This window comes from Drepanopeziza brunnea, assembly GCF_022702325.1.
Source record: "Drepanopeziza brunnea f. sp. 'multigermtubi' strain 214-2 chromosome Unknown ctg14, whole genome shotgun sequence".
NCBI lineage: Eukaryota > Fungi > Ascomycota > Leotiomycetes > Helotiales > Drepanopezizaceae > Drepanopeziza > Drepanopeziza brunnea.
Genome location: NW_027094077.1, coordinates 1,186,570 through 1,209,909, shown reverse-complemented (window position 1 = coordinate 1,209,909; position 23,340 = coordinate 1,186,570). Strand labels below are relative to the sequence as shown.

The 23,340-nt window shown below is 50.2% G+C and overlaps 5 protein-coding genes across 5 annotated transcripts; 3 read left to right on the top strand and 2 right to left on the bottom strand.

The window, feature by feature from the left end:
* Positions 1-2,059: 2,059 nt before the first annotated feature.
* L3040_007930 (uncharacterized protein) lies at positions 2,060-3,482 on the bottom strand (the record flags this gene model as incomplete). The annotated part of the gene is made up of 2 exons (XM_007295573.1): positions 2,060-2,656; positions 2,736-3,482. The coding sequence occupies 2 exons, from the start codon at positions 3,480-3,482 to the stop codon at positions 2,060-2,062; spliced, it is 1,344 nt and encodes a 447-aa protein (XP_007295635.1).
* A 2,269-nt stretch (positions 3,483-5,751) lies between these two features.
* On the bottom strand, positions 5,752-12,255 carry L3040_007929 (uncharacterized protein; the record flags this gene model as incomplete). The annotated part of the gene is made up of 5 exons (XM_007295574.2): positions 5,752-6,018; positions 6,076-6,489; positions 6,566-7,157; positions 7,246-8,548; positions 8,640-12,255. 5 exons carry the CDS (start codon positions 12,253-12,255, stop codon positions 5,752-5,754), a joined length of 6,192 nt encoding a protein of 2,063 aa, XP_007295636.2.
* Positions 12,256-14,111: 1,856 nt separating this feature from the next.
* Positions 14,112-16,855, top strand: L3040_007928 (uncharacterized protein; the record flags this gene model as incomplete). Its single annotated transcript, XM_007295575.2, has 7 exons — positions 14,112-14,121; positions 14,206-14,376; positions 14,441-14,712; positions 14,765-15,373; positions 15,424-15,705; positions 15,756-16,013; positions 16,061-16,855. 7 exons carry the CDS (start codon positions 14,112-14,114, stop codon positions 16,853-16,855), a joined length of 2,397 nt encoding a protein of 798 aa, XP_007295637.2.
* A 1,063-nt stretch (positions 16,856-17,918) lies between these two features.
* L3040_007927 (uncharacterized protein) lies at positions 17,919-18,834 on the top strand (the record flags this gene model as incomplete). Its single annotated transcript, XM_007295577.2, has 3 exons — positions 17,919-18,077; positions 18,137-18,462; positions 18,525-18,834. The coding sequence occupies 3 exons, from the start codon at positions 17,919-17,921 to the stop codon at positions 18,832-18,834; spliced, it is 795 nt and encodes a 264-aa protein (XP_007295639.2).
* A 601-nt stretch (positions 18,835-19,435) lies between these two features.
* L3040_007926 (uncharacterized protein) lies at positions 19,436-22,884 on the top strand (the record flags this gene model as incomplete). The annotated part of the gene is made up of 2 exons (XM_007295578.2): positions 19,436-20,431; positions 20,485-22,884. The coding sequence occupies 2 exons, from the start codon at positions 19,436-19,438 to the stop codon at positions 22,882-22,884; spliced, it is 3,396 nt and encodes a 1,131-aa protein (XP_007295640.2).
* Positions 22,885-23,340: the final 456 nt, after the last annotated feature.

Below are 23,340 nucleotides of genomic sequence, written 5' to 3'. Positions count from 1 at the left end.
GTTGGTTGGTTGGTAGGTTGGTTGGTAGGTAGGGAGGTAGGGAGGTAGGTCTTGCGTCGGGAACGGTCGAGAGAGAGAGAGAGAGAGGCCGCTTCTCTGCGTGGGACGGGTCGGGAAGTCGATGAGGTACCTTAAAGGCAGGTAGGGGGTCATTTACGTAGTAAATGTTCCTCTGATCCTCTTTTACAAGAGACGGCCATTAGACCGCATAAATTCAGTCCTCAGCTCTTTTCAAGAATAGTCTATCGAAAAAGACCGTCCGTCCCATTAAAAGAGACCGTCTTCTAGCCGTCCCATAGCCGTCCCCGTCTTTTTTTTTAAAAAAAAAAAAACAACCTCATGAATAAGCTCGTTCTTTAAAAAAAAAAATTTGAAAATAGTTTCGATCACCATCTGAAAGCAGATATAGCTAGCTCTAGATCGAGATCATCTTTTCCATAAAATTGTTTTTTTCATACTAATCTGAGAAGTTCGCCGCCAAGATCTTTTCTCGGTATCGCGGCCACGGCTGGTACCTACCTACCTACATCACCGCTTTAAAAAAAAATTCATCATCGGAATCGCTCGATGGAGCAAAAGTCTACCCGCGTCCGACGGCCACCCTCACAGCCCTCGTACAGAGGTAGTGGACCGGGAGTAGGATAAAGAAGGGGTGGAGTAGTAAGTGGCGGAGGTCGTAAAGGGTAGATACCTAAACCAGCAAGCAATAAAATGAGTATTTATTGCTTCCTACCTACCTAACTCACGCTCTCCGGGACGGGGTTTCAGCTCAGGGACGGCCGGCCTTGGGACGGCTGTAAGACAGAGACGGGGCTTCGAACGCCCGAGAACGGTCCCCCAAGACGGGTTTTTTATACAAAAAAGACGAGTATTTTTTTTTAAAAAAAAAAAAAAAACGGTTTCATCGATTGAAATGAATCGTTCTATTTGGGCGACGATTTAAAAAAAAAAAAAATTTTAAATCGTGGGTTTTCGGATTCGACGTGGTTTTTAAGTATCGGCTTAGGGGGATCCACTGGCTAGCTAGCTATGCTGACTTATTGAAATCGTCCTTGAAAGAGATGGTTATCGGATGATCAGCTGATCGTCTGAATGCTTTTGCATTCCCCTTTAAGGTAGGTACTGATTTGGATTGGTCTGTTGACCGTCCTTTTTTTCTTCTTTTTTTTCTCTTTTCTTCTTCTTTTTTTTTCTCTTTTTTTCTTCTCTTTTTTTCTCTTTTTTTCTCTTTTTTCTTTTTTCTTTTTTCTTTTTTCTTTTTTCTTTTTTCTTTTTTCTGTCAGAGGACCGTTCGAGTGCCCCGCGGCCTTGAAAGGTACCGTATGCAGGTGAGCTTTTCGAAAGCGGTTCCGAGAACTGGGTCTGGTTTAAGGAGAGGGAGAGAGAGAGACAGAGAGAGATTCGGCTGATTTCTCTGCTGCTTTCTTTGTGAGGGAGGTTTTGCGTTGGGGATGGGTTCTCGTGAGGTGCTGTACAGGGGGGTGTATATATATATATATTTATATATATATACAATTGGCATCGCAATGGTGTCTAGGAACGTGAGAGGATACCTAGCCGCCAGCCAGCTACACTGCCCCGATACCAGAATCCGCCGTGTTACTCTTCTTCCGCTGCATGCGATCTCTCTAGAGAACAGCCATGGGTGCGCTGGCTTATCACGGATGAGGCGATGGTCATTCTGACCAGCGCACACATCCCGTCCGCTCGCTCGGACGTGCGATATATCGAGGTACGGTATCATCCCGAGTCGCAGTCCCGAGCCGACGGGCCTTCCCGATTCCCGATTCCTGATTCCTGAATCCTTAGGTGGTTACGTAGTTTCCCTTTCTTTCCGCAATCCGCTCTGCATCGATCAGCCCCCACACGCAGTACGCTTCGCCCTGAGGGGTATTCCAGGATGCGTGGATTCCGTGGCTGGTAACTTCACCTGTGGCAGTCAAGATGTCAGGATGTCACGATGCAACGGGCTCGGTGTTTCGGTTCCATCTCTTGATCTTGATCTTGATGCTAGAGTAGCCGATTATCTACCTACCCTCCCACCGACCTGTCTACCTATCTACTTCCCTCCCGACCGAGGGAACCACGGCCCTTCAGCTCCATCCCACACCTTCGAGACCGCAATGCCCGGCTCGCGCCCCAGCCCCTTCAGCTTCGCCAGCTGGAAGAGCTGCAACGCAGTCCCCGTCAGGTGAAGGGGATATTTCATCCGATGCGCTTCGGCCACGGCTTCCACCAATTCGGCAACCACGTCATCCACCGTCAACCCCACGTTCCAACGCCCACTCAGCAACTGCTGCGTTCCGTCGACGAACATGGCACTGGTTCCCGCCGCCGTCGAGATTATCTCAAACAGCTTCCGAGCGTCCAAGCCAACTTTCACGCCCAGCGACATCGCTTCCGCGGCTGCAGCCAAGTGCACACCCGCCATGATTTTCTCCACCAGCCGCAACTTCGGGTCGTCGGCGGCCAGAGCCGCTGCCGGAGACGCAAGCTGGCGAACGAGCTGGGGATCTTGCGGGAGGTACGCCCCGACGAGCGCCGCGTCATCGACGAGGCCGAGTCCAGCGCTGACTCCCGAAGCGAGGACTTGTTCCGTAGCCGAGGAGAGGAAGAGTGGGAAGTCTGCTGAGCGACCTCCCGCCGTCACGATACCCTGACATGTAGATGTCAACATCGAGGGGAGCCTCGCTCGCAAGCCAGATCGATCACCACGGAGCAAGGAGTGGACTCACGATATCCTTCACAATGATGTTCAGCGCCGAGTAGACCGTCTTGTCTTCCACGAGCATGTGCGGCACCCGGTTCTCAAACATCCAACTCGTGCCCCGTCCCGCCTTCAACAGCTCGAACGCCTGCTTCGTATTCAGTCCCAACGCAGCCGCAAACCCCATCGCCTCACTCGCCATGGCAATGTGAATGCCAGCCAGCACCTGGTGCACCATCTTGACGTTGGTCCCGGCTCCCAGTCCCCCAGGGATGATATACAGACTCCCCCCCGCCATGGCGTCGAGCACCGGTCTCGCCGCAACGAGAGAAGACGCCGGCCCAGCAGCGAGAATGGTCAGTGTGCCGGCTGCAGCACGGATCGTGCCACCGGACACAGGCGCATCGACCAGCTCGATGTCGCTCCGGTCGTACTTCTCATCGAGCAGCTGCCGGACGTGGGGCACGTGTTCTGGTGGTCCAGTACTTGACAGTATCACCGTTGCGCCCTTGCCCAGACTGTGAACAGCCCCATTCTCTTCGTCGAACAATGCAGTCAGTATCTGTGCCGCCGTCGCTACCATGAAGACGACGTATTGGGCGTCGACGACGGTCTCCCTGGGAGAGGTGGAGGCTTTCCCGCCGGCGGCAGCGAACCGGTCCAGGGTGGGCTGCCAGACGTCAAAGCCCGTCACTGGAAAGCCTTTCTTGAGGAGGTTTGTCGCCATCCCGAAGCCCATGGCCCCGAGGCCGAGAAAGGCCACCTTACCTGACATGCTTCGCGGACCCTGGAAATCTATCTCGCGTTTCTGAGGGTGGTGAGGTGAAGTGATCTCCAGAACGAGCTTCAACCCGTCCCGTTCGAACGCGTGGGTTTCTCTCGGGTTGCGAAACGAGAGCACGAAGTCAAGGCGTGTGTGTGTACCAAAGAAGCGAGCCGCTCTGTTGAGAAGACGTCCACGATGGAGTCGGGACGATGAAGAGACGGGGTTTTTCACGCATGAGGGGGCATGGCAGGGAGTGGGATGAAGGTCGGGGAAGTGGGGGCTGACTGACTCCGTCAGTTGAGCCCGGCGCGAACCCCGAATTCTGTTCTTTTAAGCGAGCGAGTCAAAGGGGGGAAGGGGGGGGGGGGAGACGAGACCACGAAGACGACGAGATCCCTGATGAGGACGGGTACGGGGTTTCTTTGGGGGCCGTATGCTGTTGTTATCATTATTGCTGCTGCTGCTGCTGCTGCTGCTGTTATTGTTATTGTACTCTCGAAACTAGAGAATCACACGATATCCTCCCAGCTTAATCACCGTGACTGTTTCTCTATCCCTCCGTCAGTCAGTTAGTCGGTCAGTCATCAGCTACGAGAGATTCTCTTTCTTTCTCGTATTTATAAATAAATAAAATTAGCTTTTATGTAGGCTTACTTGTATGTATGTATGTATGTATGTATGTATGTATGTATGTATGTACGTACGTACTTACTCATATATGAATGTATATTTGTATGTATGTATGTACATATACGTATATACATGTACGTAAATACATATATCCATCTATCCATCTATCCATCCATCCATATACGTAATGAAACCTATTTCCCCCATCAAAGTGCAGAAACTGCCTCCCCCCCTTTTCTTTCTCTTTTCTTCTCTCTCTCTCTCTCTCTCTCTCTCTCTCTCTCTTTTTTTTTTTTTTTTCGGGGGTGGGGGGAAAGAGGGGAGGGGGGAGTTTCCCTGTTTTTTTTTTGTTTTTTTTCTTTTTGGCCCCCCACGCCTGAGAGATTAGCAGCAGGTCAGCGGCTGAGATTGAGAGAGATAGAGAGAGTTATAGAGAGATATATTCGTATATGTATATATATATATACATACATACATACATACATACATACATACATACATACATACATACATACATACATACATACATACATATATACACACTACCTTTTATCCATCCGAGCAAGCCACCCATCATCCATCATCCCACGCTCCCCTCCAGTCTTCCTTTCGTATCCAGAACAAGATAGGACAAGACAGCATAGCATAGCATAGCAGTTACAGAACCCAAACTCTCAGCCTCTCAGCCTCTCAACGCCTCAACCTCTTCTTTCCTTCCGTCTCGCGGATCAGATCCGCTATCCATCTGCTTCTTTTACTCTGGAGTACTAAGCCTGGATTCTACGTTCTGCTTACCTACGTGGTATGCGCCTTGGATAGGGAATTGGGTGGGGGGGTAGAGAGAGAGAGAGAGAGAGAGAGAGAGAGAGAGAGAGAGAGAGAGAGAGACGGGAGGATGGACGGCAAGATGGATGGATAGATGGACGGACGGACAAACGAACCGCAGCTTGTAACTTAAGCCTTGAGCTTTAAGCTTTAAGCATGTACACATATACACATGTACATATATATACATATATATATATACATAAATATACATATACACATACACATATATATACCTCATATACACGTATATATGTACATACACATATACATATACATATACATATACATATACATATACATATACATATACATATACATATACATATACATATACACATACATACCACTCACCCACATATGACCTAGCCAGCAAGCACAGTTAAAAAACAGAAGAAGAAAGAAAGAGAATGAAAGAGTCAGGAGCCAGAACTTTAGATCAGATAGTCTACTCTACCCCCATCTATCCATTCACCCATCCATCGATCCGTCCTAGCTCACTCATTATCATCCGTAACCCCACCACCACCGTCACCTTATCACAGTGAGCCGTCCGTCCAGTCATACATAATTTACATTGTATCTCATCCGCCTCCCTCCATTCACAGAAGGCGACCAGGTGTTTTCAGAGAGCCGAGGCAGAAAAAAATCAAGGCCAACAACCCGCCTAGGGAAGAGCCCGCAACGCTATGCCGTAAAGCCTACTTTCAATTACAAGAAGGGAATCTTAGATTGCGCTTTCAGGCTAACCCCCAAACCAACGCCGTGAAAACTCAATATGCAAGTGCGCAAGCAAGAATCCAGAAGATTAAAAAAAAAGGGGTTACGTGAAGCCCTTCAAGACCCTAGCCGCAGCTTTGGGATCCTCAGGGTCCAGCAGGTTGATCATGGCTGTGCTGAGGCTCTTGAAATCAACCGGCTTGGTGATATATTCGTCGAAACCGGCGGCATCGCACTGAGGTTTGACCTCTGCCATGACGTTGGCGGAGAGGGCGAGTATGGGCATCCGTGCATGCTTTTCCTTGCGCTCCCAAGCCCGGATTTCGCGGCAGGTCTGATAGCCGTCTTTGTTCGGCATATGGAGATCGCACTGTGTGGAAGAAATTAGGTCCTGTTGAGAAGATCGCATTGGGGTCGGTTGACTTACCAAAATCAAAGAGTAGAAGCCATGGGGCTTTGAGAAGACTTTGTCTGTACACTCGACACCGTCTAAGGCTACCTCAACCCGAATACCAATCTTGTCCAGGAACTTGCGTAGGACCTTCTGGTTTGTTAAGTTGTCTTCCACTAGCAGGGCAAGATAACCCCTGTCACCCACTCGCTCTCGAATATCAGAGTAGTTCTGTCTGCTGCGAGCTACTTGTTGCTGAGATTGGAACCGGTTTCGGTCTGTGCTGAGATCTCTTTCCTTGTCTGGATCAAATATTACTGCAAATTTGGACGGCTTGACCGGCTTGTAGATGAATGTAAGACGATTGTCCTTTGCAAGTTGCTCATAATTGTAGTCGGTCGCCATCTTCATCACCTCTTGTCGTTGGACAGGATCAGAAAGAACAACGATCTATCAAACAAAGGTCAGTAATGCCCATGAAGGTGTCCAATAAAACTTGTGGCCAGGATCGCGGAGAGACACATACCGATGTCGAAGGCATATAAATCGAGCCCATAATCTGATCAACCAAAACAACAATATCGTCGCTTACGCCCAGGTTCAAGACGATGTGAGTGAAGATGATAGGATTCTCTCCAGCAATCATTGTACGAGCTTCATCCACGCTTGCCAAGCCGGTAATCTTGTGTGGGACATCTTTGGGCAAAGTCATCTCGATGTGTTGAGTTGTAGCTTCCCGGCTGTGCTCCTGAGGGCAGATGAGCAGAATCGAATACATGGGCGGACGGAATTGCTTCATTTCAACATCAAGCTTAGCGTCGAGGGCATAATTAGGCGGACTGAATTGTCCTGTTGGAGTAGGCGTGGCATTTGGTGATGTCGAGTATAGCTGTTCTGTAACCGAGGTCGGCGAAACACGGTCTGGAAGCTCCAACTTCATGCTCAAAGGATCCGTCGCGATTACTCGAGCTGCTTCTTCAAAACTCGCCAAAGCTGGGGGCAGGGAAGAGCTTGAAGAACGATGCGTAATCTGCGATCTAGTCGAGTGAAATGATGGAGCAGAACTACTCGACGATCTGACCCCTTGAGAGCCGGTGCTCGAGGATTCAGTACGTGGACTGTGCATTGATGTTAGCCAAATTCTTTATGGAATGTGGGTTCCAAGAAAAGATAGACCCTTCAAAGCTTCATGGGGCTTAATCATACCTTTCTGCTGTTGGCGAGGAGCTAAATAATCTGCCGGCCAGAATAGGGTTTCCGCCTGCCTGCTGGATAGCACGTGCCGTCGTGTCATATGACACCAAAGATCTAAGCGATGCTCTGGTCGATGGGACAGTGCTTGGTGTGTGAATTTCGGAAGGCGGAGGATGGTCCTCAGCGGTAGGCAATTGAAACTTGATCGAGAAGGTGAAAGTTGCGCCTTTGCCTGGGGTGGCAGTGCCTTCCATCATACCACCATGGAGTTCGACAAGTTGTCTGGAAATGACAAGACCTAAGCCAGTTCCTCCCTGTGTGCGTGTGCTGCTTGCATCAATTTGGCTGAAAGGCTTGAATATCTTCTCCGCCTCCTCTTGCGTGAAGCCACGGCCGGTATCAATGATGGAAAACTCGAGGATGATTTCATTTTCTGCCGCATTTGCCGACTGCTCCTTCAACACCGTACATCGGCTGAAAACCTCCCCAGCATCCGTAAACTTAATAGCGTTACCGATGACGTTTAGAAGGACTTGTCGGACTCTAAATCTATCGCCTTTGACCATGTCTGGCACTTCTGGATCAACCACGTAGTTGACCTCAAGGTGCTTGGTCATGGCGATGGTTGAAACCATCTCGTTAACCTCTTCGACCAGAGAGCGGGTATGAAACCAATCGTACTGGAGCTTCATCATACCGGCGTCAGCTTTCGCGAGGTCAAGGATATCGTTGATGATATTTAGGAGTCCTTCGGCACTGGAGGCGATTGTGTTGCAGAAATCAATTTGATCATCGTCCAATTGACTATCCTGTAAGAATGTGATCATTCCGGAGATACCGATGAGAGGAGTTCGAATTTCATGAGACATGTTGCTCAGGAACTTGCTCTTCGACTCCATGGCATCCTTAAGTTTCATCTCCAGCAGCTTATGATCGTTAATGTCTGCACAGGCGCCGAACCAGGAGCCGTTGCCAATTCCGAGATTGATGTTGTCGATTTCGACGCAACGGACAAGATGCCATCGATACTCTCCACACTTGGATCTGAGCCGCACTTCGGTGCTGTAAGAAGTCCGACCATTGCCGTCTACCTCCACCTTGATCACACCAGCTTTCATCAGCTCGGATAGGTCACTACTCGGAAACTCATAAATTGAACCACCGCTCGAACTATTGGTCCTAGACAGAGATTGGTGGACACCCTTGATGGTCCGCTCAGTTGGGGCTTCAGAAACAACAGATTTGCTCGATATACCCCCAGAGGAAGCTTGGGAAGGATTTCGGCTGGGCGCCGATGGTTTTCTGGGCACGTGAACTACTCGGTACACATCAGCATACGTCGAAGCTAAGTGGGGCGAAGGCCATTGACTCGTGGCGACAACTTTCAGCAAAGGAAAAGAGCTTACCTGAAGGTATGGGAGAGAAGCTGGTCGGAATATGGCATCTCGCTAGATCATCTGGATGCACGAAATCCATGAACCCTAGTCCCATAGCATCCTCGAAGTCTTGACCTGTGTACGAAAGCCACTGTTGGTTCGCGAACGTTACTCCTTGGTCTTCTGTTGCCGAGAAAATGATTTGGGGAATAAGATTTGCGAGAAGTCGGTGCTTAGCCTCCGACGCCTCTATCTCCTCCTGTCTAGCGGCCTTTACTTCGGCAATGTGCTGATCATGAATATCCATGTGCGTGCCGTACCACTGAACAATGACCCCACGACTATCTCGAAGGCCAACGGCCCGGGTGTAGAACCAGCGATACGCACCATCAAATCTCCGCAGTCGCACCTGCATAGAAAATTGTTCGCCACTCCGAATCGCATGACTCCAAGCTCTCAGATACTCTTCACGTTCTGCAGGATGAATGCTGGCCCATGGGTCTTCGTGAAGATCCTTGACACTCTGTCCTCTGTATGTGAGGTAGCGGCTGTTAACCCAAACCATTTCTCCTGTCGGGGGCAGAGCAATGAAGATGTGCATGGGCAAAGAGTCGAGCATAATGCCCTTGACGCGATCTGATGGCGGTGGCATATATTCAGGGGCTACTGAAGAGGTTACTGGCTGTAATTGCGCCTTTGCAGTCGAAGGGCCTTTAGTAGATGGGGTAGTTGCGGGCAGTGACTGGAAGGTAGCGCCAAAATCTGCTCCGTATGAGTGTAGCTGAGTGTGCTGTCTTTCAGATCTTCCGGGCCATTGGTTGGAAGCTGTACGCATGGCAAGCCGGCGAGGAGAAATTTGCGTATCTTGAACCTGTCTCGAAGGGCTGACATCTCGGTTCTCGGTAGTTTCAGTGGAGGAGCTTTCATCTTGCTTGTGTTTGTCCTTTGGGCTCCCATCACCGTAGTCGCATGTTGGGGTCTCGGGATCTCTTGACCTCTCCTCAGAAGTGCGAGGCAACCGTTGAGATCTCGTATCGGCTGGTGAAGATTCCTTGGATGACTGACGGGCACCGGTGATACAACTGGCTGAGCCAGTATCAACTCTTCCAACACCTGGCCGAGTTCTGTTACTGAAGTAGCCTTCCCCCGGAGCGAAAACTGGGCTCCCGCCGCTCGATCTCTTATCCAAAGAGAGTCCCACACTGCCAGGGTCCCATCCAGGCGTACCAGCAGGAGAGCCAGCCGTACTTCTCGAAACGCCTGAGTAGTCGCTTGGACTCGTGATACTATCGGCAGCAGACCGTTGGGATGCGTTCTCCTCAGTAGGCCAGTATGCTGGGTGAATTCCTCTCAGTCTGTCCTCGGGAACACGGCCACCGGCAACGGCGCCGAATCCTGCAGTCTGAGGACGCTTTCGAGATAAGCCTGAGACCTCCGTCTCTAGGTTCGTAAAATGCCGGCACAGCGAAAATGAGGTAGCAAGATGAGGGGCCAGGTGCTCAAGAGAACGTCTCAAGGTGGAAGGATATGGAATCACTGGGGTCAGAATGGAGAGAATCGCAATCGGCGTTTGCTTCTCTTTGATCGAATCCCTGGCTTTGACTCTCTCCTCTCCATCCTTTGCATTATTGTCGTTGCCTCTCCCACGACCAGCAGATTTGAACTCCATAGCAGCAGCATCCAGACGAAACGATTGGACCGGCTTTGACAGCAATGGATGAATCAAAGGCACATGGAGCACCGTCCAGGATCGATCATTGCCGATCGTTTGAGGTGGAGGTAAGTCGGCGTAATCAGCAGGCGCAGGCTGAGGATTGAACGTCTCTTCATCGATCGGGATGTTTGCAAAGAATGGGTTGTCGGAGGTTTCCACTCTCACTGCTGGAGATGGCGCTGGCGATTGAGACCACGGTGAAGGTGGAGCCTGTTCGTACTCCTCGTATCTCGGGAAAGCTTGACCCTCTACATCTTCAACTGCCCTCATCGAGAAACCTTTTCCTTTCTCGCTTAAAGTACGTGGGCTGCTTGATTTTCTTAATCTACCGCCAAAGAACGAGGAGACCCGTGAGCCTATATCTGGCATCTGAGGGGTTTTTTGTTCATCAATAGGTACGCCTTTGGATCTATTACCTGGATTTGATGATTTGCTGCTGCCACTTTTCTCATCCTTGGAAGTCTCCACGTATGGATAGTCACGAGTGAGTGCGATGACTTTCCCACGCTCCACCACCCGAGAAACACCTCTATTATCAATAAGAGATTCAGCTTCGTAATCCAAGGCTTGTAGGACCGAGAAAATTCTGCCTTTGACATCTCTTTCTGCGCCTGTCCGATTCTCCCATTCCGTTGTCTGACGTTTTGCGTCTTCAAAAGCCATATGTTCTTGGAGAGATTGAAGGCTAAGCTCTGCATTTTGGAGAGTCGCAGTTCGAGGTGGGAGGTCTGGACGTGCAGAGAGGTAACTTTTTGCTCTGGTCAACGGACTGGGCCTTGCTGCTCTGGCCACCAAGGATGTCGAAATCGGATCCCGTTTAGTATCTTCATACGCCGTAAAGGAATGTCTACTCTGAAGCCCGGGCCGCAATGGACTGCCGTATATAGGCGAAGCCTCTTCCATCTGATTTGTATCTTCTGAATTTGAGGTATCGTTAGTATCACCACTGCTGGGAACTAGGCTGCTTCCCCGTGGCAGATATGCGAGGCTTAACTCGTCTTCCCCCACAGCATTAAATGTTGCTTTCTGGCCCCAAGGGACATTCTCAACATCGGTGGGATCAGCCGGTACAGATAGAGTCACTCTGTGCGCGTGATAGATGCTCCTCATGATCTCAACAACCGTCGTCCACCACGGATCAAGGCCAGGCTCAGAAGATAGCATGAGACTCAGATCGTAGAGATTAGGCGCTTCGAAGTTAGGATCCCCTTGCGATTCAGACGTTTCTGTAGGCTGAAATCTCATCGTGGAAGCCGGAGTACTTGAGCCAGATAGAACTCGGTCCTGTAAGCCAGAGTTGAAGGAGCCACCTGCATAGTTCGAAGGGTTTACTGTAGGGGACAAAGCTGTGAACGGTTTATGTCCATTAAAGCTCAACTGTCCTGGAGTTCGCATGGGCGGGAAAGGATATGAAGGTGTTCTAGCTGCCATAAGCCCAGGCGTGATTCCACCTCGGATAGTCCTGGCTGATTCTGTTGATGTTGTTTCCAAACCAGCATTTATAGGAGTCGCAAAGGCTTCTTCTAAGGATGGAGATATGGTCTCTTCGTGAATAGGAGAAACTCTTGACTTCCCAGTTGGAGTGATAGTCCCAGCAGTCTCCTTCTCTCCCGTAGCGCCTCCTAATTGTCTTGCCAGTCTGTCACGATGCTGATTGAGCTGCAGTTGCGCGCTCATAGCCGCTCTTAGCCTTTCGACTTCCTCCGCTGTAGTGTTCGTAGGAAGTTCAAATTTGCCATGTCTAGCCTTTTTCTCGCTTCCTTTGATTATTTCGATCCTGTCTTGAATTTTCAAATCCGCTTTAGATAGACGCCGTCCATCCAATGATGCTGCTTTTGGCCTGTCCGATTCCTTGCTGTCATAACTATGCGCTGTATCCGTATCACTGGAGTCTTGTGAAGGTGCCTCTGCACCAGAATGCAGATCGGACATCGAGTCCTGGCTCTTGGACAGAGAAGAGGCACCTTGTTTTATTCCATGCTTCGCAGGCTTTGTCGCGGATTTATCGCTTTTAGAAGTTCGTGAGTTGCTTGGACGGCGGGTGTGCGAAAGGGAGTGTTTTGCGAGAGGAGAATTTGAGGGTAGCATCCCGTTGCCTCTAAAAGCGCCCCCTGCAAACTCGAGGACCTGTTGCTACTCCAGGATAACAGCGGCGCAGTGCTGTAGTCGCAGGATGAAGGGCTCGTTATCGCTAGTCTCCGGCACGTCATATGAAAAGGCGGCGGTGGTCTTGTGGTCTTGTGGTATTGATCGATTTCTGCGAGCGAAGCGCGGCGAGCACAGAGGAGGCGAGGTAAAGTCGGTCGGAAAGAAAGCAGGCGGTGGGTACTGAGGAATGACGTAGCGTCGCCTATCTGCTGGAATACAAGAGCAGGAACATTCACTTGTTCAGCAGTGCATGGAGGGGACCAAAGTAACCTAGTCGACGTTGGTCGCAAAAGCCGGTGAAAACAACAAAGCACTGACGCTTATGGGCGAATGTGAGGATCGAGGATGTGTTCTGTTGTATTTTGTTGTATTATTGTAGGGCAAGGAAGGGGTGTCAAGAAGATCGAATGCTTTAAAGTGGATGCACGAGTGGGGGAAGAAAAGAGGGCCGTCAAAAGAGCCAGCCAGACGTTGCGCCAATATAGGTAATCAATTATTCGATTCTCTTCTATCTGATAATATTCACCACCTTACCTCCTCTCAGGTCTCCTCCACCTCCCTTCTACTGTATGCGCCAGCCATGCGACCGGTGGTGATATTCACCGATTATACAAACAGCTGAATGTCTTCGTGTCACGGGGAGCGATCGATGACCCGCTGTTGAGGCTATTCCACGGCTGCAGTATATCTATTTAGGTACCGGTACAGTATCGTGTACTCCGTTCCGTACCGTATATCACTCACGTACAAATCCTTGCACCTACCATGTACCATGTCAAAGGCAATAAATACTGCAAGGATATCAATCTCTCCTCGACTACAGGATGCGCGACTCCTCGATTTGATATTTCAATTGCTTCAGATCATACAGATTGAGGATATGAATCATGCTTTTCACATAGTAGCAGGTCAGTCCTGATCAAGGCTATCGCACGCAACCAGGCGGGAAAGTTGACAGCGGGCTCGTCTTATACTGTACAATAGAGTGGCTGGTCCGGTCCCCTGGCTCCTATGACGTCAATGACGCTGCTGCATGGAGCTTAAGGTTTCACTTGCTTCTCGATGCCTGAGCCCGCATGGGCCGGAGGATTACCCACGTGATTTGTTTTCAGCACGCGAACTTCGAAGTTAATGTACCTATACCGGTAGGTAGCACGTACGGTATTAATTGTACTTAGGTAGTTAGTCCCGTAGGTGTGCGGAGAGTAATGTAGTTAGTTGTACCGGTACTCTGTAGCTACGAGTCGATACGAGAACGAGTCGGCATTGCAACCCAGAGAGGAAAGAAGCTTCTCCGCAGTCTGTCGTACTAGCTTATCCATAGTCTAAGCTCAACCTCAATCATCCTCGCAGTCGCCCTCCCCATCCCACCAGCAACACAGTTTGGACAGAGCCATTTCGTTTTTTGGCTCGGCTTTTGGCAGATATAGAAGTGCTGGTGAAAGCCTGGGACTGGATCCAGCAACAACTGCTCGTCTGTCAGACAACCCGAACTGCGGCCCAATTTGCTAATCCGTGCTTCCTTTGTCTGGTATCCGCACGCAAGCTTCGAGTTTCCAGATTCACTAGGAGCTTGCACCTGCTACCGTATTAGCTGGCTCCTAGCAGCTGACTATACGATACTGGTGCAGCAGGACAAGATGGCTCGAGGTACGATCACCAGTCTTCATGTTTGGTATCCCCAATTCGTATCAACTGCTTCCAGACTATACTTACTGACGCTGCTCAACACAGGTCCGGACGCTGACGAGCGAGTCCCGCTGCTTTCAAATTTCAACACAAACTCGAAAGCCGACGATGCCCGCCCCAAGAAGGCAGCCCGATGGTTGGCTCGCCATGCCGTTGTCATATTCATGAGCCTGTTGCTTTTGGCTATTATCATTGTTCTATGCGTCTTCTTTGGAAGTGAGCACCGATTTCTGGGCTCGTATTCTTCAAAGGCTGGAACCCTGCTTATACTTCTTCCTAGCCTATCGCTCCAAGAAAACGCCCTCCAAATCCTCGGTCTGCGTAACTCCTGCATGCATTCATGCTTCCTCTGAAATCCTTTACAACCTATCGCCCGACTACAAGAATATAGACCCCTGTGATAACTTTGAAGAGCTGGTATGTGGAGGATGGGGCGACCGTCATGATCTTAGACCAGATCAAGGAGATGCCTTTACTGGTACTATCATGCAGGAGAACTCTCAAATGCTACTGAGGCACATTTTAGAGACGCCCTACCCAGAGGAATCGGAGGTGTGTAGACTTGAGATAGCAGAGCAGGATAAATGCTAACGCCACCATACAGCATTCGAGCTTCTCCCCTGCGCAGCTACTTACTACCCTCTCCTCAGTCGACCAGCAGAACTTCGGCAAATTGAAAGCCGCGTATGATGCATGCATGGACGAAGACACAATCAAGAATGTGGGGCCGAAGCCATTACAGGAGATTCTTCACCAAGTCGCAGATCTCTATCCTTCCACGGAGTCAGCACTCCGCAGAAGAACCCCCATCAGTGCCGAGGATAGCAAGGATTTGGGCACCACGATGACATATCTTTCGAAATTAGGTATCCCGGCACTGCTTTCGTTCGGCGCTGGCGCGGATGATAAGAATCCGGATTCTGTCGCTGTCCAGGCATCACCTCCCTGGAAAATTGGTCTCCCTGCAAAGGAGCTGTATAGCGATACAGCTGTGATTCAGAAGTACGAGGATGTCATTGCGGAGGTTCTGGCCATGCTTCATCCTGACCATTCCCATGAAAATGTAACACTTCATGCCCAATTGATAAAATCCAGTGGCTATGGCAAAATCGCGTCGATAGGTCATAGCCAGGAATTTGCCCATGAGATTGTGGAATTCGAGAAGAAATTGGCAGCAGCATCTCCAGATGCAGAGGACGCCGTTGATGTTACAGTAAGCCGGCAATATTCTCTCAAGAGTGACACCAGAGCTAATTTTCTCAGAAATACTACAACCCGATGTCTATTAGAGACGCAGACGCACTTACTCCACAGATTCATTTAGCGATGATAGTCAAGGAGCTCGAACCAGCCGATGTCAAAACAAACCGTATCATCGTAGCTTCACCTTCCTATCAGAAGAACCTTACAAAAATCCTGTCGAGCTCTTCCAAAGAGGTCTTGCAGACATATTTCATGTGGAAAGCAATTCAGGCATTTTCTTCGGTGGTCGAATCAGAGGCACTTCTCCCTTACACGAAATTTGTGAATGAGCTTCAAGGCAAGGTACTAGTTCAAGGTCTAGTGGTTCTCTACAGTGTCGCTAACATCTACAGGACGCGGATTCCACCCAAGATCGTTGGAGGACCTGCGTTGGACATGTTGATGATGGACTTGGTTGGATTCTGAGCCGATTCTTCGTAGAGAAAGCATTCTCAGAGAAGGCAAAGAAGCTTGGTGACCAAATCGTGTCTGACATTAAAGAGACTTTCATTGAAAAGCTCAGGAAGACGGATTGGATGGACAAGAGCGTCATTGATCTGGCGATCGAGAAGGTCCACAAAATCGTTCAAAAAATCGGCTACCCGACGAAGGTACGTTTTGTATCTTGAGAAGGTGGCTTGGTACTGACCATCTGTAGAGCCCAGAAATCATGGATCCTTCAGCTTTACATACTTACTACCAAACGATCAACATCACGCCGACTACATTCTTCCAGAACGCTCTTTCTATGAGCCGTTTCCAAGTCGCCCACGAATGGTCCAGCCTGGGAAAGCCAGTTGACCGTGATGAGTGGGGAATGACTGTCCCAACGGTCAATGCTTACTATAACCCACCCGGGAACGAGATTGTCTTTCCTGCCGGTATCATGCAGTTTCCCGTTTTTGATGCATCGATCCCACAGTATGTGAGCTATGGTGCGTTTGGCTCCGTCTCCGGACACGAGCTCTCCCACGCTTTCGACTCCACAGGCCGTCACTATGACCAGAACGGAAACTACACAGACTGGTGGACTAATAACACAGTTGAGGGGTTTGAAACGCGCGCAGAATGCTTCATTGACCAGTATCATAAGTACACCGTTCCAGGTCCTGATGAAAGACGATTGCACGTCAATGGAAAACTCACTCTTGGTGAGAACATTGCCGACGCTGGAGGCATCACAGCCGCTTTCGGTGCGTGGCAGAAGCGCCGAGCAGAAACCCCCAACCAAGATCTCCCGGGCCTGGATTTCTTCTCCCAAGAACAACTCTTCTTCGTCAGCTATGCCAATTGGTGGTGCGGGAAGAGCAGAAAGGAGACGGCTATCAACCGCATCTATACGGATCCTCATGCTCCTAAGTGGGCAAGAATTCTGGGAACGATGGCAAACTCGAGGGACTTCAAGGACAGTTTCAAATGTATGGATAAGAAGCCTACATGTGAGCTTTGGTGACGAATGATATTGATATCCCAAGGAGTTTGGGTGGTTGTATTCTTAACAGGACTACGGATCAGGAAGCATCGCCAATTGCTCGTATCTATACTTTTAGGTGCATACCTAGGTATGGAAAGGGGAGAGGCAACGTGATCAATCAACAATCATGGGTTTTTGAACGCTATGCAAATTTTCCGAAATACAAAGCCATTTTACTTTTATGCTTGAGGGCTGTTTTGAAGAATAGTGCATCTTATTTCAGCAGCATCACATCTCGCACACGAAATCCCAGCACAAAACCTATGTATCACAAGCAACCATATCTCTTCATCCGGTTTCACCTCTCACTACGCGCTGTCAATCTCTGGCGAACGATCCTCAGCCTTGCAAGAAATCAAGGGTCTAGCGAAGCAATATTTCGGAACTGGTCCTTGGCATTTCCGCTCGTCATCCCCGCTTCCAACAACTAACTGATAGACGACAACAACAACATATCCATCAACACAAATCCCCGTCAGGTGAAGCCGGGTCTCAGCGTAGTGGAGGTATAGGTGAGTTAGCCTGGCCAGGCGGTCAAGCAGCCGTTCGTTGTTCGCACGAGCCATTTCGTATACGGTGATGCGAAGGAGCCTTTGCCGATCCCAGGATTCGGTTTTCTGCGACCTTTGTCCCGTATTGTTGTTCAAAAGTACCCCGCGCCAAGAATTTCGATATCCTCCTTTGCTTTTAGGGGGGTGGCTATTTTGCGGGCTTTTCGTTGGGTGCAGGGCGGCTGGATTGAGACGGTGCGGCTGAAGATGGACGGGTGTTAGTTACACGTGGCTTGGGATTTTTGTGCTTGTCTGGTCGGTGTGTTGCTCGGGTCGAGAGACATGGTGACGGGTGAGAGATGGGGGGGAATGTATATCTAGGAGGTCATCCCCCGCGAATTTGGGGAAGTGATTCTTTTTGATATTTGTTACCTGATCTCTGGCAAGACGTGTCCGTCTGAGCGTGCTTGTTTCGCCTCTGATTGTTCTACTTCTTGGATCTCCCTGGTACTTTTGAAAGAAACTTTTCACGGTCTCTTGAGTACCTTGCCATGGAGGTCGTCAGTGAGAGGGCCAGGACGACCCGACAGCCGATATGGGTTCCTATTGTTCACGGGGTTCAAGTGCTCCTCTCTCTCGCCATTATCGGGCTCTCGGGATGGCTCATACATGGGAAATACTTTAACGAGATCGGCTACGATATATTCTGCGTTAGTATTTATCCCTCCCTCTGCTCATCGTAGCGCGCCGACTAACTGGAGGTTCTTAGGTGATTTTGACGTGGATTGTCGTCGTCTGCCTTTTCATGGCAGCATACCTGCCTTTCCTGGCAGCGCTCAACCACGCTGTCATTCTGACTATGGTCAATGCCGTAATGGCCATCTTTTGGCTGGCGGCGATGGCGGCGACTTCACATCTGAGGTCGAAGTTCAAGTACAACGTCACGGTGTACGGCTGCTATGACGACGGAAGCAGCATCGATAGCTCGACGTGCGTTGTAGGCAAGAGGGAGCTGGAGAAGAGAGACGGTGCTGTTGCCACAAAGACGGGACTGAGAGCCATGAGCGCCATCGCTGGACTTAGTGGATTGATGATGTGCATTCTCCCCCCGCCCCCCTCTTCCTCTGATTTAAATTCGGCGACTAACCTCTCATCAGGTTGTTGTTCATTGCGACCCTCGCCTACGCAGTTATAACTTTGGTCAAGGGTCGTTCAGATTCCACTATCGTGGCTCACGCTCCTCAGAAACAAAGTGAAGCGTACCCGATGTCTGCTCCTCAGCAACCGCAACAGCAGTTTGCTTCTGTAAAACAGCAGGAGCAGCAGCAGCAGCAGCAGGCTTACGTTCCGCCACCACAACATCAACAATATGTGCAGCCGGCATATTCACCACCACCTCAGACGCAGCAGATGCCTGGGCCGCCTCATGGGTTTCAGTCTGAGTTGCCGAGTCCTACACACCAGTAGGTGGAAGAGTTATGTGTGGTAAAATATTAGGGTGGAAATGGGGTAATTCTTTTTTGCGTGTGATATACGTTTGGGAGGAAGGCTGTTAGGGCGTCATGTGTAATGTGCTTGCGATAACCTACACCGAATGGGGCTGGGAAGACAAAGAGCAGGGCAAGGAGAAGAGTGCGAAGAAGCTGAGAGTTTGTAGCTACTTATAAAAAGAAGTGCGAGAATTGCGATCTGGATCAGTGCAGAAAGAAAAGTTGCCTACAATTTCAACCCGAAAGCTCGACCTTGACCTGTTGATGACCAATACTATATATACTATATATAAATATATATATGTCTAGATCTATTCCACTTCCAAGATCCCTCTCTTTCGCTCGGCAGCCAAGATCGGCCGATCACGTGATTTAGCTGCCACACTAGTCCCGAAACACGACTAGCGTAGGCGGTATGATGAAAAACCCACACACAGACCTCAACGCGAACTCTAAATTCAACTCGCAACTCGCAACTCGCAACTTCGATCTCAACTTCTTGATGATCAAAACCATCGCACTTGCCTTCTCGCAATATCAAATCCAACAAACACTCCGGCCTGGTAGCAACCGCCACCATGGTCAATAACGACAAGAAGACGCGCGTCCCAACAAAGGCCGCACCTGCACGGAAGCCCGCCGCCGCGTCGCGCCGTCAAGGCACTCGAGGCAATCCGACCACCAGTCCACTCCAGTCTGGTGATCCAGAGAAGATCATCCGCAAGGCTCGGAAGCCCAAGGCAAAGCCCGCAGCTCGCGGCCCATCACCACCCCCACCTACACCTCAATCCCCATCTCGAATCCGAACTCCGTCCGCTCACCAAGGCACTGGACACAACGAGAAACTCTCCCCATACCTCACTTCACCCCGAGTGACCCCTGCAACTGTCCGGGTTGCAGCTTCGACTCCCTCGGGTCCTTCTACTGTACAAGGTGCCGAAGCCCAGATCGAGTCCTCTTCATCTCGTCCTACCCCAGCCCAAGCCATTGCGACTCCCATAAACGCAGCTTCGGCTTCGCACACCCCATCCGCTTCTTCTACTGTCCAAGGCTCGGGGGACCGATTTTATACACCGAAGAGCTACAACGGAAAGCGCCGCGCTGCGAGTTTTGATCGGTCAAACCCTGGTCACGAAGACGTACAACGCCCAGCAAAGCGAGTTCGCGGCGAGACACCAGCTGAGGCACAAGGCGGGGCACACACTGAGGAGGAGGCATTGCAACCAACTCCGAAGCCGGTCATTCATGATTTGAAAAAGAGAGAGGTCAAGGTTGCGAAGAGATCTATTGGCAGCCTTTTGTCGCAGATACCCCGAAATCGCGATAGCTTTCGCTATCATACTGTGCAGGACTACGACGAGTCACTCTTGTCTGATGACGACCTCCAGGATGCTCCCAAACCAAAACAACCATTGTCTAGAAAGGAGCGATATGCGCTTGGTCAAGAGGTGAAGCAGACTGCGGTATACTTCACGGAGGTTCATAATTTTCTTGAAGGCAAGCCCACGACTCTCGTTCACCAACGCGACGTGGAGAGAAAAGTTCAAGAGAGAGTCCAGGAGGAAGTCGAGCAGGTACGGTAGCCCATGCACTATTCAGCCTCTTGATCTTGCTAACCTCGAGTCAGGCAATCCGCGAGCACAGCCGCGTAGCTGCACAACAAAGTATGACCTTGTCCCCATCTCTTTTAGGTCGCATTCAAGTTCGAGATTCTTCTGGAAGAGACCAAGCCTTCACAGTGACGAATGAAAATCAGAGAGCATACCTGTTTACATTCCTAACCCATCTGTCAGAGAACCAACTACCCCCTCGTCATAAATTCGAGGCCTTCCTCAAGCAGAACGTTGAGTCCAAAAAGCAAGCCCTTGCTTCGGATGACGGCCATTCTTTGGCTTCTCCAGCACCGGCTACTCTTAGATTCCGTTCTGCAACTGTTGGATCCGCCCCCGCTTCTCCGGATCAAGCTTCTCAGCAGCCAATTGCTCCGTCCGTCGGATTCTCCAGTACCTTTGCTGTTCCTGACAGCAGTGACAGCGATTCGTCCATGTCTGAGAATGGTCGTGCGCTGACCCCAGTAAGTGGTAACGTCTCCGCACAAGGAGATGGTGATGCCCGGATGTCAGAGCATGGTCATGATGAGATGCCGATATCAGAATCTGAGGAAGAAAGAGAAGTTACACATCTTACCACACCCTCCGGAGTTCTACCAGATGTTGCTACTCCAAAGCTTACACAAGATAGCCGCCAGGCTGGTTGGACGTCGAGTGCGAAGAGTCTTCTCGCCACTCCTTTCAAAATCTTTGGAAAGCTCGCGGAGCTTGCAACCCCTATTGTCACTGATGCCCCAACTGCAGAATTCAATTTCGACAAGTCGCATATCATGCCACCATTGCCTTCGACGTCAGCCCCACGTGGGTCCCGTAAGGCCCAGGGCAAGGCCAACGGCAAGAAGCGCAACGTCCAAACCAATCGTTCTAACAGGGACAAGAGAATGATGACCAGAGGCCTACCAATCCCTCCGGTGTTGGTTGACCCCAAGCTCGACTTTTCCGGCCTACTGTCAGAGGAACAGCTTATCAAAATTCAAGATGAGCATCATCGCGTCTGGCTAGAGCAGAGGGCTCAGGAGGCTTTGGATAAGGAGCTCTACGATCAAAGCTATCCGCATAAGCCCACGAGGACCTTCACTGTTCCTGGCTCTCCTGAGACTGAAGAGGAGCGTCAAAAAGAAGCCGACGAAGATTTCGAGAACAACGTCATGGAAGATCTCGCTCGTGCAGCCATTGCAGGGGAGATCACTGTGGAAAGTAATTGCAACCAGTCTCCTAAGTTTCTCAAGGCGCTTGATTTCGTTTCTTTCTCCACCCAGTTATTTTCTAACTGTGATGCCCCTTCCACCCCCATGGGAAACTCCCAGAACTTTCGGGAGAAGAAGAATAATCCGTTTGGCTACACCTTCTCTCCCTACTACTCCCAGACCCTTCGGGATGTTGAGATGGTAGACGCCCCGCTGAGTATGCGAGATCCAAGCTTCAGAATTCCGGAGATGGATGATCGGGCAACACTCCACTACCGTTCCCCGGAACTCGCGTTGACCGGCCTCGCGGACGCAGAGAGAGTTAGGGAGAAGTGGAAAGAGATTGAGTGGGACGAGGATGTCGCATTCGATCTCTTCTCCGTCCTCTACAAGAGAGCCCTCATGTTTGTCTCACAGAACGATGCTCGCAATGGAGGCGCCCTACTGTCTGAGAAGAAGTACCTTCTCAAGTTGACGAACAGATGGTTTCTCCTTGAGGCAGGCCGCCCGGACAAGTTCTGGATGGGGCGCAAGTTTGAATACTGCGAAGATAGATCTCTTGAGAGAAAATATTTGCTAATGAAGCTGCAAACGATCACAGACCTCGACGACGCCGACATTACAGCTGCCAAGAATGCTGGACTCGAACCGTCAGGAACCTTCGCTCAAAATCCTTACAGTGAGAGGCTCAATACCCCTGGGCTTGATCATTTGCATGAGACATGCCCAGCTCCATCGGTTCTACACACGGTCTGCAGTGGTTTCGCTGAGATTCCTAAAAAGTTGAAGATGATTGCCGACCACACCACTGAGCTTGAGAACTCGCCTCATAACGACATCGTAAAGAGATCAAAGCTCGATTTGAAGGAGATGTGCGGTCCAGGGTGGGCCCAGAAGCGGAAGGCGGAGGATGACGCCCATAAAAAGCAGGTCGACTATTGGATGGCATCGTTCGAGGGAAAGTGCGAGCATTGCCAGAAGGCCCTCAGAGCTCTCCGCAAGTCTGATGCGGATGATGGATTGAGTGAGCCGGCCAGCGAGCCGTCGAAGGTGGTTGAGGCATTGTCTCCCACCAAGAAGAGCACTTTGAACAAACCCCCCAAACTGTCTCCCACCAAACTGGCTCCCATTTCGGAGAAATATATGGCGCTTCTGAAGAAGGACATGGAGTTTGAAGTGAAAGTGGATGTTGGTGCGTTTAACCTTAGGCTTGGAAAGATTGTTCTGTAAATTACTTGCAAAGGGAGGGGAAGGATAGAGAGAGAAAGAGGTCGGTTTTAATGACGGGCTGAAGACCTTGTATGAACTGTGTGGATATCAAGAACAAAATGTAAATACTGTCAAATTAGCCCTTGTTGTTATCAGAGTGACCCACGAGACTGGTGCTTTTCTTCGGTCTTATCTTGCCCACGTGGGCAATGATCTGGTCCACTTTCTAATTGGATCTTGTGCGAGGATCCATTAGGGCACGCTCTTAGATGTCAACTGCGAAGCTGAAGGGCTCTGCTCTTTGTGTTTGGTTCTGGCAGGCAGGCACATTGTTCCCGAGGCGCAACTTGCTTGCTATCTTTTTTCTTATCTTATTACCTACTACCCTACCATGGATATCTCCTTATCCTCACCTTTTCTTCAGTACACACACCCTTCAGCTCTGGCTCTAGTCTGCAGACCTTGTGTCCCTCTTCT